The 14,376-nt window shown below is 44.2% G+C and overlaps 1 protein-coding gene across 1 annotated transcript in view; it reads right to left on the bottom strand.

The window, feature by feature from the left end:
- Positions 1 to 47: 47 nt before the first annotated feature.
- Positions 48 to 14,376, bottom strand: part of fer1l6 (fer-1 like family member 6) — a 45,648-nt gene continuing 31,319 nt past the window's right edge. Inside the window, exons 32-46 of the mRNA XM_061793275.1 lie at positions 12,065 to 12,109; positions 11,773 to 11,882; positions 10,612 to 10,740; positions 10,403 to 10,537; positions 10,196 to 10,323; positions 9,955 to 10,125; positions 8,698 to 8,852; positions 8,477 to 8,622; positions 6,100 to 6,188; positions 5,925 to 6,023; positions 5,733 to 5,853; positions 2,334 to 2,454; positions 2,106 to 2,263; positions 1,886 to 1,986; positions 48 to 927 (exon numbers count right to left, since the gene is read on the bottom strand). Of these exons, the coding sequence (XP_061649259.1) occupies positions 747 to 927; positions 1,886 to 1,986; positions 2,106 to 2,263; positions 2,334 to 2,454; positions 5,733 to 5,853; positions 5,925 to 6,023; positions 6,100 to 6,188; positions 8,477 to 8,622; positions 8,698 to 8,852; positions 9,955 to 10,125; positions 10,196 to 10,323; positions 10,403 to 10,537; positions 10,612 to 10,740; positions 11,773 to 11,882; positions 12,065 to 12,109 (1,889 nt within the window). The 3' untranslated portion in view covers positions 48 to 746. The remainder of the gene's footprint in view (positions 928 to 1,885; positions 1,987 to 2,105; positions 2,264 to 2,333; positions 2,455 to 5,732; positions 5,854 to 5,924; positions 6,024 to 6,099; positions 6,189 to 8,476; positions 8,623 to 8,697; positions 8,853 to 9,954; positions 10,126 to 10,195; positions 10,324 to 10,402; positions 10,538 to 10,611; positions 10,741 to 11,772; positions 11,883 to 12,064; positions 12,110 to 14,376) is intronic.

Below are 14,376 nucleotides of genomic sequence, written 5' to 3'. Positions count from 1 at the left end.
GTAATGGCTATTCAAAGAGGTTCTTAATTTTTTTTTTTTAATGTTCATTTATGATGACAGAAATGACCACAGGTAAATCATACTTCTAACAATAAAACATGAACTGCCATGTTTAAACCAAAGTCCAACTACATCAGAAATTCACACCCCTGTTCAAACGCCAGTTTTTTTTTGTGGGGGAAAAATGAGACTGATAGTTTCAAAACTTTTTCTACCATTATAAATTAAATTAACTCAGCAAAACAAATCTTGTGTGTGAGTAAAATTGGACAAATTAGATAATTTGGTTGCACAAGTGTACACACTCTCATAACTGCAGACTTAACTATCCATCCATTCTCTACACTGCTTATCCTATTGAGGGTCACAGGTGTGTGCTGACTCATTTAACATGAGTTTGAATGTGAAAGGTAAATTCTGAACACAGCCAGTTATGACGGTCTGCGCACTTGTGCAACCACATTATTTATATTTAAATGACTTGTACAGGTTATAGGTGGAAAAGGTTTTGAAATAATTTATCTTGATCCCAATTCTTCAAAAACAAAAAAACCTTGGCGATGTCTATGATTTTAAAGAAGTATAAGCAGTCTGTCTATTACAGCCCGAATAGACAGAAAACTAGTTAGGCTTGAATTATTTACACCCTGTGTGGGTTACAGACAAATAAGTGGATCCTAATTAAGAATGAATGTAAATGTCATGAATGCAAATGATACCTTATAGCTTTGTATGCATGTACTGTATTATCCATTCACTATCTTTTGGGAGATGGCGCCCGGTAGCGTATAGAGCAACAGGGCCAGGAAGAGCGCCGTGATGAGTAGCACCAGAGCGATGATGATGTACTTCTTGTAGTTCCGCCACACCAGGTGGAAGAAACACTTGAAGGGGTTCACGAACCACGAGAAGGAGGTGTCGGGACGGCTGGGGAGCAGGGTACACAAGGAATATCGGACGATGTCAAGGTCTTGTTTGGAATGTATTAATGTTTCTTTACTGTCTCATACCAAATCAGTGCCGTTACTTTGTTTTTAATTTCTAAGTCATCATGTAAACCCGGTGTATGTTCTGGTTCAATTTTGATCCGACTTGAGACTCAACTTGTGGGAAAACACTTGAGTCGGACTTGGTCCCACCTCTGTTCTGTACCGTCATTCGCAAGCTGTTTTACTCTTTCATAGTCTCAAAATTACCACAATTCTCAAAATTTCCCCTGATTAAACCCATACTGGTGAATTTTAAAATCCATTTTAGTAGACATGGGTCAAATTTCACCTGGTACAACCTTAGTGTAAGCAAACTTTGTAGTACTTGCACAAAAGAATGATTTGACCCAAAAGGTAGATTAGCGTTAAGAAATCTTTGTAACGTGGCATTATCGTTAGTGAATGGGCAGTCCTACATTTGATGAGTGGCCTTAAAAAGTATTTAAAAGGTCTTTTTATGGTAGCCCATTTAGGCAGCAAACTAGATCTTAAATTAATTGCACTTTCTAGTGCTTGCTGCTAAGAAGCAAAAGGGTCTCACACCAAACTCCTGCCATTTCTAAGGCAGCCTAGATGAACTTCAAGTGGCCTTAAAAAGGATTCTTAAATGTACCAATATTTACTCTTAATTAACTTTGATAATATGACCTGCACAAACTGATTTTTTTTTCCACATAATCACTATTTTTGAAGAACAGTATTGGTTTTGCAACATCCTTGCGTCAAGGAAGTATGTTGAAGGAGTTTCAATTAGACATAATGTTTTGCTCCCATCTTGTGGCATGTAAAGGCAATTACAAATCTTTTGGCAGGGAGTAACTTATTTGTGGATTTTCTCTATTTGCGGCAGGGCATGGTCCCCATCCCCCATGAATAACGGGGGTTCACAGTCTTACTTGGGTTTGGGTAGCGGATCTGGTTCCTTGCGGGCTCGGCCCACTGGGTTTTTCTCAGCCTCTTCAGCTGTCACAAGGTGGAACTCCGCCTCCACTTTCCCCTGGTGAGGTCATTGGGCGACATCTGTCAACAAATCTACTCACCTTTTGGGATTTATCCAGGTTGGTTCACGGTCCTTCAGGGGACTCCTCAAGGTCCAACATTGCGAGGTTAGCATACCGTCAGCTCTCCAGACTTGCTGACAGGCCACCATCCTCTGGACCTCTTCTGCTGGAAGATGGAGATCCTCTCCGTCCCATCCGTGAAGACGTCCACCTTGCACGATTTGGCAGTCTTTGCTCCGCGTGGGAACCCGTGGAGGTCTAACTCCACTGTGCCTGAGCACGTGCATGTAAACCCAGGTTAAAAGACGACAATTTGGACTTAAGCTGACGTGCCGTGACATACCGAGGAAGTCGTCGGAGGAGAGCGTCTCAAAGTCCCACACCTGAAGACTGAGGATGGCGGGCAACTTCTGTTCGGTTTTGTCCAGGGAGAAAATGCTGTCTCGCTTCTTCACCACCACTACCTACGGTATAAGAAGAAAACAAATAAAAATCTCCTTGACAAAAACGTGTAATCACATTCAAAATTGACCCTGCGTGTAATCAAAGTAAAAGGCATTTACTTAATATCCATGAAATAGTATGCTCTTTGGGCTACCGTATATTGTCCCGTATGCTTACAGTTAATTGAAGACTAAATTTTCCTTAGGTGCGAATGGTTGTTTATATGTGCCCTACGATTGGCTGGCGACCAGCTCAGGGTGTACCCCGCCTCTTGCCTGAAGATAGCTGGGATAGGCTCGAGCACGCCCGCGACCCTAGTGAGGATTAGCGGTATAGTAAGTCAGAAAAGGTGTACAGCTCCGCGCTTTTCTCTCTGCGCTCAAGCTGCCGTCCACTTAAGTCTATCACTTGCACATCTTCTGGCCATGTGTGCACTTCAGGTGGCGTAACCCTAAAATGTGGGCATTCCCTCTCATATCTGGCCTTGCGCATATTCTGCCCAAGAATAAGAGGGTTTCCTCTTCCGCGCTCCAGAGGCTGTAGTCTACCACCCCGGGAAGGTGAAACATAATTTTGCACGTTTTTATTCACTCGCATGCTCTGAGCCTCCGAAGGCTGCTGGCAGCCCGGCGACTGACTCTGCATGCTGACGGACACCTGGCCCATATACGCTCACCGACTGCCCAATGGCCATAACGTGTCCCCGCCAGATTGCGGCCCTCGACGGCAGTACGTCGACATATTATGTATGTCCATCCATTTTCCATACCGCTTATCCTCACTAGGGTCACGGGTATGCTCGCCCGAAGATAGCTATCCCAGCTATCTTCGGGCGAGAGGCGAGGTACACCCTGAACTGGTCGCCAGCCAATCGCAGGGCACACATAAACAATTATTCACACATTCACAGCTACGGGAAATTTAGTCTTCAATTAGCCTACCATGGATGTTTTTGGGATGTGGGAGGAAACCGGTGTACCTGGAGAAAACCGTCGCAGGTACGGGGAGAACATGCAAACTCCACACAGGCAAGGCCGGATTTGAACCCGGGTCCTCAGAACTGTGAGGCAGATGTGCTAACCAGTCTTTCACCGTGTTGCATTATGTCATTAATTAAATAACTTTCATGCTCGAGCTGTGAGGGGCATTTTTGTTTCAAACATATTGCATGGCAGCTTGGCAGGTTGTCTGAAAGCGCCACACAACACATCTTAATGGCATGATGGTGTGTTAGATTTGGAATATTTTTGTTCACATTTGATCTCATCGTCGGTCGTAAAATCTGTTTAAGTGACGCGCCAGTGTGTGTGCCGCTGGTATGGTTGCTGGGCAGCGCTGATCAACAGCTGGCCACTTCGTTTATTGATGGCCTTCAAAATGCGGATTAAATGACATGGGCAGTATAGTACCGTATTTATTTAATAGAGTAGGTATAGAGAGAGAATACAAAAACACATGCTCCTTTGAAGTAGTTTGCCGAAAGGTGCCCACATCTCACTGGACGGACGCCCTACATCTGTATATCCGTACGAGGGTTACTTTCACAATGAAAGTGTGAGCTTGAGCAGTCACCTTATCGTAGTGGAGGGGTTTGTGTGTCCCAATGATCCGAGCAGCTAACTTGTCTGGGGCTTCGCGCCTCTAGTAGGCTCACCCTGTGGCAAACAAGGTCCTAGGTGAGGGACCAGACAAAGTATGGCTCCAAAAAACCCTATGATGAATAAAACAAATGGATGTAGGTTTCCCTTGCCCGGACGCGGGTCACCGGGGCCCACCTCTGGAGGTGGGGCTCGAAGGCGAGCGCCTAGTGGCCGGGCCTGCACCCATGGGGCCCGGCCGGGCAACATGGGTCCCCCTTCCCATGGTTTCACCACCTGTGGGAGGGGCCATAGGGGTCGGGTGCAGTGCGAGCTGGGCGCTGGCCTAAGGCGGGGACCTTGGTGATCCGATCCCCGGCTACAGAAGCTGGCTCTAGGGACGTGGAATGTCACCTCTCTGGCAGGGAAGGAGCCCGAGCTGGTGTGTGAGGTCGAGAAGTTCCGACGAGATATAGTCGGACTCGCCTCCACGCACAGCTTGGGCTCTGATACCAGTCCTCTCGAGAGGGGTTGGACTGTCTTCCACTCTGGAGTTGCCCACGGTGAGGGGTGCTGAGCAGGTGTGGGTATACTTATTGCTCCCCGGCTCTGCGCCTGTACATTGGGGTTCACCCCGGTGGACGAGAGGGTAGCCTCCCTCCGCCATCGGGTGGGAGGACGGATCCTGACTGTTGTTTATGCCTATGTACCAAACAACAGTTCAGAGTACCAATCCTTTTTGGAGTCTTTGGAGGGGGTCCTGGAGCGCGCTCCTGCTGGGGGACTTCAATGCTCACGTGGGCAATGACAGTGAGACCTGGAGACTTTGTGAACAAGTGCGTGAGAAAATAGTCAAACAGTTTTAGGACAATGTTCCTCAACGTACAATTGCAAGGAATTTAGGGATTTCATCATCTACGGTCCATAATATCATCAAAAGGTTCAGAGAATCTGGAGAAATCACTGCATGTAAGTGGAAAATTGAAAACGCGTAAGCCAGGCGTGTAAAATACAGAAATACGCACCAACGGCAGAATATAGCCCAAAGAGCATAATAGTACAATGGACAATTCAGCGCACTCGTAGGATAGTATACGCTCAAACGGCTTACCATACCCAAGGCCCCAACTTTACACTGAACAAGTGCAAACAAATTGTTCAAATGTGTTTTATATGTCAATCATGGAAACAGTCGATATTAGTAGTAGTAGTGTTTTTTTAAGACATAAAATTTTGCCAAGTAAAGTCAAACTGTTAATTCAAATTTGCTACAACTTTACAAAAAAATGTGAACTGATCAAGAAGGCAACTTTAAATGTTGCGCTGGATAGCTGGTCACCATAACCACCATTGTACTTGTATTGACAGAAACTAAATTGATCTTTGCAGTTCTTTAACGCAATTGTTTTGTGTTTTTAAAGGTTGTGCAAAATAAATAGGTACACTGTATTTTATCTAATTTTGCACACACACACACACACAAATCTTTAATCGATTTAGTCACCGTAAATCGTATGGACTTTTTAGGAAAATGGACAAAAACAGAAATTTCCGAATATTTTGGAACACAGTCTTGGATTATTTGTGCCGTCTGTTGGTTGCTGCTAATTAGTGTTTTGGAGCAATATCTTTTAGTGCCATTAATCCACAACAGAACCCGAAAAAGGTGAAAAAAGGCCAGCTTTTAACAGGCAAGGGTTTCAAACAGCTACTCCAATCACCTTCTCAGCAGGCAAGTAGCTGAAAGGGAAAACGAAGCGCCAGTTGAAGTTTCCTTCCCCAGTCAAAGAGTTGTAGTGGACGTCTGTCTCCTGGCGGTCGTTCTCCAAACCTTTCAGCCAGCTACAGATGAGACAAATGGATTACTGTAGTGACATGCCTACATGAAACGATAACAATATTACAAATATTACCCTTTGATGTAAATATCACTGGACTTTTGACCAGTCAGGAAATTGCTGTCCTCCAGAATGACATCCTCAGTGTTCCAGATGATGACGCGCAGTTCATACCTGCAACCACACGCTCAGTATTGACATCCTGTCCACCTGAACTGCCTTCAGGTGCAGTTCAACACGCTTGCCTCACCCTTTGGGTTTGCGAGGGGAAATATCCACTGCAGGTCCGGGATGAGGTAGGTCCATCGGGAACATGTCCACCCACATCTGAACTTGACCCTGCGCACGCATGCACCCACCAACACACACAGTCCATGTAACTCCATATTTATGCAATGAAATTCACAAAACCGGGCCTTGTTCTGCCTTCAGTGCAGATTGCTGAAAGACAAAACACCTTCAAGTTAGGGACATCAGGCAAAGCATCACCTCCCCAGACAGTATAATTAACACACATAGGACCATTCATTGTCATTTTAATAATTTCAAGCCAGTGTCTCTTCCCCTTTTATCAGAGTTAGTGCTACAAATGAAACCAACTTCATGCAGTCGAGACTCCATCCCCACAAAATTTCTTAGAGGCTTTTAACACTGTTGGTTTCATCATTTGATATATCATTAATAGTTCTTTAGCAGAGAGTGTAGTCCCCTCTGCATTTTTTTTATTTATTTGGGGGGTGTGGGGGGGGGGGTGATCCAACCTCTTTTAAAGGAATCCAACCTTGACCCTTCCGATTTTAATACAACCCCAATTCTAATGAAGTTGGGACGTTGTGTTAAACAAATAAAAACAGTATACAATGATTTGCAAATCATGTTCAACCTATATTTCATTGAATATACTACAATGACAAGATATTTAATGTTCAAACTGATAAACTTGATTGTTTTTAGCAAATAATCATTAACTTAGAATTTTATGGCTGCCGCACGTTCCAGCAAAGCTGGGACAGGTGGCAAAAAAGGCTGAGAAAGTTGAGGAATGCTCATCAAACACCTGTTTGGACCATCCCATAGGGGACCAGGTTAATTGGTAACAGGTGGGTGTCATGATTGGGTATAAAAGGAGCTTCCCTGAATTTCTCAGTCATTCACAAGCAAAGATAGGGCAAGGTTGAGCCCTTTGTGAACAAGTGCATGAGAAAATAGTCGAACAGTTTAACGACAATGTTCCTCAACGTACAATTGCAAGGAATTTAGGGTTTTAAGCTACAGTCCATAATATCATCAAAAGGTTCAGAGAATCTGGAGAAATCACTGCATGTAAGCGGCAAGGCCGAAAACCAACATTGAATGCCCGTGACCTTCGATCCCTCAGGGGGCACTGCATCAAAATGTGTAAAGGATATCACCACATGGGCTCAGGAACACTTCAGAAATCCAATGTCAGTAAATATAGTTTGGCGCTACATCCGTAACTGCAACTTGAAATTCTACTATGCAAAAAGAACCATCCGGACTGTTATGGACACAAAGTTCAAAAGCCAGCATTAGTGATGGTATGGGGCTGTGTTAGTGCCAATGGCATGGGTAACTTACACATCTGTGAAGGCACCATTAATGCTGAAAGGTACGTACAGGTTTTGGAGAAACATATGCTGCCATCCAAGCAACGTCTTTTTCATGGACGCCCCTGCTTATTTCAGCAAGACAATACCAAACCACATTCTGCACGTGTTAACAACAGCGTGGCTTCGTAGTAAAAGAGTGCGGGTACTAGACTGGCCTGCCTGCAGTCCAGACCTGTCTCCCATTGAAAATATGTGGTGCATTATGAAGCGTAAAATACGACAACGGAGACCCCGGACTGAAGCTGTACATCAACCAAGAATGCCTGTCTGGGTGTTGTTGATAAATGACTTTTGCTTTGCATAGTAGAGTTGCAAGTTGCACTTATGGATGGAGCGGCGAACTGTATTTACAGACATGGGTTTTCTGAAGTGTTCCTGACCCCATGTGGTGATATCCTTTACAAATTGATGTTGGTTTTTGATGCAGTGCCGCCTGAGGGATCGAAGGTCACGGGCATTCAATGTTGGTTTTCGGCCTTGCCGTTTACATGCAGTGATTTCTCCAGATTCTCTGAACCTTTTGATGATGATATGGACCGTAGATGATGAAATCCCTAAATTCCTTGCAATTGTACGTTGAGGAACATTGTGCTTAAACTGTTTGACTATTTGCTTACGCACTTTTTCACAAAGAGGTGAACCTCGCCCCATCTTTGTTTGTGAATGACTGAGCAATTCAGGGAAGCTCCTTTTATACCCAACCATGGCACCCACCTGTTCCGGGGTGTATCTTTTCATTCTACGTCTTACCTCTTGGTCTCAGTTGGGCAAGGTGAGTTTTTTTGCATCGCTTGGGGTTTCATTGCCTGGGGCTTCACTGTTTTGTTTTTCCTGATATACGATCGTGATGTTTGGTGTGTACTGTGTTTTATTCTGTGTGTCAAAGCACTTTATGAACGTGTTTCTAAAGGTGCTATCCAAATAAAGTTATGATTATTATTATTATTATTTCGTGTGATACTTTGGTACCTCTGATGTTTAGATACTCAGTCATACCTGATCCATTCCAGGCCGAGCTTTGTGAAATAGCGTCCGGGTCTCGATGTGTTCTGGTACCAGTTTGCACCCCATGTCCAGAATCTCAGCCCAACGATGCAGAATCTTCAGAGACAAGTCCTCATAGGACTCCATCGGTTCCTCGTCTGGTACGTATGCACACATGAGGATCATCCTTTGGAGTTGGGATCATACTCAATACCTGGAGCTGCGGTGCCCACCTTCATGCATAAAGAGAGTCTTGCCAGTGAAGACTTTGTCGGCCACAGTGATACATCCTGGTCTGAAGTGAGGACCATCCACGTCATTTTCTCTGCACAGCTTCGACAGCAGCTCAGATGGCTTCAGACAGTCTCTCCAGGCATTATAACCTTCACTGGGGCACACAATCAGCAGGCACAGACAGGACGTTGGACGTTGTCAAGTTAGGCTGAACACCCTTTTTGCTATTTGAGAATATTCACACTGATATCATAACGTCACATATGGACTTGCTGCATAATGATACAGACAGATTGACCCTGACAGTGGTACATTGGTGGCTTTCATACTCTATAGCTACAGTACAACCTCACTCACAAATGTGACAATCATCAATCATGTGCTTTCGTAAAAAGAAGCTGCAGGAAAAGCCATCAAGTTATCAAGCGGTTCAGTTTGGTTTGAGAAAATACAATTCTCTACTTTTTGTTGTTGTGGAGGGTACCAAAATAACAGTACAGTGGTTGACTCTAAATTGCCCGTAAGTGTGAATGTGAGTGCGAGTGGTTGTTTGTTTCTATGTGCCCTGCGATTGGCTGGCGACCGGTTCTGGGTGTACCCCGCCTCCCGCCCGAAGATAGCTGGGATAGGCTCCAGCAGCCCGCGACCCTAGTGAGGCTAAGTGGTAAAGAAAATGGATGGATGGATGGGTGGAGGGTACCAAAATATGCATACCATAAAACGCTTCAGTTTTCAGCACCTGTCACTTGGGTTACTATTTGTGGTAATATAGTACCTAAAGAAGGGCTCATCAGGGGAAGTAGAATTGACAATCACTTTAAGAGATTTATAGAAATAAATTGTTGCTTATTGATATCTGTTTCTTACCTTGTTAAATCATTGTTGATTATTGTGAGGAGTCACTGAAATGTGTCAGTGTCTTCACATACTATAGATTGAGAATAATTAATAATTACAGGTAATTTGAGCTAATTCATTAGTTCAGAAGTGTGTATCAAACTAGTAGCCCTTCACAATAAATCAGTGGCCAAGAAAAAAAATGGTGATCCCTGATCTTAAGGGTGGAGCTAGACCCTCTGCATTATATTGATTGGTAAATGTGTAAATTGTCACCTCACCTAACCCTAGCCCCCAAACGTATCTCTAAACCTTTTCTTATGCTAAAATCACAAACTTGATAAGGTTTTACTGTTCAAAACCATACTGTGACAAGCTGAACCCAACTGGAACAGTAGGACGGGGTCGTTACTACTCACAGGCTGTACTCAGTAGGCAGTCCGCAGGTGGCTCGGTGTCGGCTGTAGAAGCGGTTCTCCAAGTCAATCCGGGTCTCCCCTATCAGGTCGTCCCCTCCCACCATGTCATAGTCATAGATGAGCACTGACAGTAGAGACTCCTGAGGAAATGTCGCCTGAATCTCAAATGACCTAGAGGAAGACAGAACAAATCAACCGGTGGGTACTTTTGATGACAAAACTGTCAAGGGGTGACCGCAACCTTCCAAAGACAGGGTTCAGCTGTTTCGGGATGTAGTTGTCGCGGTCTTTGATTTCATTCTTGCCGAGCTGAACAACGACATAAGGGTCCGCCTTTCCGTCCGGGTCAGCTGGGTGCAGGTTTGATGCCTTCAGGGACAGCACAATGAAGAATACAGTAGTCAGACAATAAGGAGATCAGAACACAACAGAGCACAGCAGAACTTACAGAGACGATGTAAACCCGAATAAGGACTTGAACTGGCATGTTCTGCGGAATCCCTCTGTTGACTCTGAGGTGTCCATCGTCTTCTTCCCACTCGTCTTCCTCATCTTCAGTGAGCTTATACAAGCAGAAGCGCCCCTACAGACACGGAAACTAACATTGTGGAGTACAGCAAATCTGATGGCAACACTGATTTGTCACAATGGTCTCACCTTAAACTTGCCGACGAACCTCTCCTCTGTCGAACCCTCTTCCTCATTGGCCTTCCCACGGAACAGCTCGTATGTGTTGACCCATTCGTCAAAGGGTCCGAACTCTGCCTCCAGCTCCTTGTTGTATAGCTTCAGAGCCCAGCGTTATGAGGTTTGAAGAAAGTAGTCACAAGACTGCGATTATTCCAACAAAGCGATAGGATTATGATTCATAGAGTCAGACATTTATCAGTATTAAAACCCATCCATCCATCCATCCATCCATTTTCAGTACCGCTTATCCTCACTAGGGTTGCAGGCGTGTTGTGTTGGAGCCTATCCCAGCAACTGCTGGCAGGAGTTTCAGGTACACCCTGAACCGGTTACTAGCCAATCGCAGGGCATATAGAAACAAACAAGCATTCGCACTCACATTCACACCTATGGGCAATTTAGAGTCTTCAATCAACCTACCATGCATGTTTTTGGGGATGTGGGAGGAAACCAGAGTACCCGGAGAAAACCCACCCAGGCACGAGGAGAACATGCGAGGCCAGGATTTTAACCGCGGTTCTCAGAACAGTGATGCAGATGTGCTATCCAGTCACCCACCGTGCCACCAGTATTAAAACATATTAGGGATCATTGTTTCATAACCGGCGGCACGGTGGCCGACTGGTTAGAGCGTCAGCCTCACAGTTCTGAGGTGCGGGGTTCAATCCCCGTCCCCGCCTGTGTGGAGTTTGCATGTTCTCCCCGTGCCTGCGTGGGTTTTCTCCAGGCACTCCAGTTTCCTCCCACATCCCAAAAACATGCATTAATTGGAGACTCTAAATTGCCCGTAGGCATGACTGTGAGTGCGAATGGTTGTTTGTTTCAATGTGCCCTGCGATTGGCTGGCAACCAGTTCAGGGTGTACCCCGCCTCCTGCCCGATGACAGCTGGGATAGGCTCCAGCACGCCCGCGACCCTAGTGAGGAGAAGCGGCTCAGATAATGGATGGATGGATGTTTCATAACCATGCAAACACTATTAATGATGACATCCAATTCAAAATAATTTCATATTGTATAGGTTTGATAAGGAGTAGAAGACTTTCTTTGAGCCTTCTTCCTGTTTGATGTCATTTAGAAGAAGAATTCTTTGCTTTTTATGTATTTTGCATTTTATGAATATGAGTACCTGCAGTGTGGCCAGTTTGGTGGGCAGACTTAGACTCAGGTCCAGGTTCTGTTCCGGCATTCCCTTTCTTTTCTGTTTCTTTTTCTTGTTGTCATCCGATGAGCTGCTCACTGACAGAACAAAAGCACATGTAAAGTTTTGATAAATAGCCAAAAAACACTTCCTATCTGCAAACAGCCAAACCATAACAGAACCACACCACACTTCAGTCTAACAACCTGAACCAGCCAAGACCTAGTGACAGTATCTACACGCTTATACCACTCTTTCTCATTTCTATGTTTTTCCTTACCTAAAGAGTCTATTCCATCGCTGAGCAAGATGTGGTACGGCAAAGCTGTAATACACAACAATGCTATGTGGGTATGACGCAGACGGTTGGGAAAACCTACTACCAGTTTTATACTATTCTGTTTCGTATTATTGAAACCTTCATCCAAACAAGGTTGACTATTAGAGGCAACAAATGTACAGTTAATTATAATATAAAAGGGTCCCTAAAACAAAACCAGGTGGCGCACCGACCATTCAGTAAGTTTGGTAGTTGCTTAACTCTTAATGCATGTCACTTATTTAAATATTTCCAATACGTATTAAAACAGATGTGCAATCTAAACTGGTGTAAACGTCACTGTCCTTACAGATCATCCTCATTTGCGTCAATACCATTGCACTTTAGCAATGATCTGCTGATGAGAGGAGGAGTAAAGTTTTGGTGGAAAAGGTATTTGTAATGTTATTAAGACAGGTGAAAAAGGGGAGGGCCATGTAACAGGCAGCGGTAGTCTGTGAGGCTGTCAAACACACAAAGCGTCTTCATGGTGACGCTTTTTCATTTGTATTCACCAGGGCTGCCGCTCCCTAAATGCAGAGCATGCACTGTGCGTAGGGCTTCATCCTCCATGAGGGGCTACAAGCACTTGGTACGTTTACAGTAACTTCCAGAAGACCCATCTTTCCACACGTGCACCCACAGAGAAGGTTCTCATGCTAGAGACTTCAAAAGATAAGCCAATCTACACTCCCTAAACAGAAGTATATAAATATATATATATATATATATACACGGACACACACACACAGCGGCTGAAGTAAGTATTTAACACGTCACAATTTTTCTCACTTCACTACATATATTTCCACAGGTGCTATTAACATGAACATTTCAACAGATGTTGGGAAGGACCCAAGCAACCCAGACATACAAAGAAAGTATAACAAGCTCAGAAATTAAATTGTGTGGAATAAGGTGAAATGACACAGGGGAAAAGTATTGAACACGCCAACTGGTATTTATTTAATACTTTGTACAAAAGCCTTTGTTTGCAATGACAGCTTCAAGATGCCTCCTGTATGGACAAACTAGTCGCATGCATTGGTCTGGTGTGATTTTGGCCTATTCTTCCACACAATCAGTCTTCATATCTTGAAGGTTGCGTGGGCTTCTTTTATGGACCTTGAGTTTCTGTTCTTTCCATAGGTTTTCGATTGGATTCAAGTCAGGTGATTGGCTGGGCCATTCCAGCAGCTTTATTTTTTTTCTTTGAAACCAATTCAGAGTTTCCTTAGCAGTATGGTTTGGATCATTATCCTGCTGAAATGGCCACCCTCGTTTCATTTTCATCATGCTCGTAGATGGCAACAGATTTCTTGTCAAGGATGTCTCTCTACATTTCCCCATTCATCCTTCCTTCATTAATATGAAGTTTACCAGTACCATTTTCTGAAAAGCAGCCCCACACCATTGTGTTCCCACTCCAAACTTCTGTGTTGTTATGGTGTTTTTAAGGTGATGTGCAGTGCCATTTCTCCTCCAAACGTGGTGTGAATTATGGCATCGAAAGAGTTCAATTTTGTTCTCATCAGACCACACTATATTCTGCGAGAATTTAACTGGTTTGTCCAAATGTTGTTCAGCAAACTTTAAACGAGCTTTTTTTTTCCACCAATGGGGTCTTGCGTGGTAAGCGTGTATACAGGACATGGTGGCAGAGTGCATTACTCACTGTTTTCCTTGTGACAACAGTACCTGCTAATTCCAGGTCTTTTTGAAGCTTTCCACGGGTATTCCTTGGCTCTTGGACAACTCTTCTGATTATTCTTTGCACTCCTCTGTCAGCAATCTTGGGAGGAGCACCTGATAGAGGTAAATCTATGGTGGTATAATTGGCTTTCCACTTATGTACTATGGCCCCAACCGTGCTCACTGGAACATTCAGAAGCTTAGATATGCACCTGTAACCAATGCCATCATTATGTTTTGCAACAATTACTTTGTGATGGTCTTGAGACAGCTCTCTGCTTTTACCCTTCATGAGATGTGTCTTGACTCACACCTTAGCAATGTGACCTTTTTGTAGGCCATCAATTAGGACGGAACCATCTGATATTCATTTGGACTGACAAGGGGCTGGATTGCTGTTTGTTTATTGATAGATTTTAGGTGTTGTCTTGGCTTTCCATGCCTTTTTGCACCTCTCTTTCTTCATGTGTTCAATACTTTTTCCTTGTTATTTGACATTTTACACTTCACTTCTGATCTTATTTGTTCTACATTCTTTGTATGTATGGATTACTTGGGTTGTTCCCAACATTTGGTGAAAT

Source organism: Phyllopteryx taeniolatus, chromosome 12, assembly GCF_024500385.1.
Source record: "Phyllopteryx taeniolatus isolate TA_2022b chromosome 12, UOR_Ptae_1.2, whole genome shotgun sequence".
NCBI lineage: Eukaryota > Metazoa > Chordata > Actinopteri > Syngnathiformes > Syngnathidae > Phyllopteryx > Phyllopteryx taeniolatus.
This window is presented reverse-complemented; position numbering and strand designations above follow the sequence as displayed.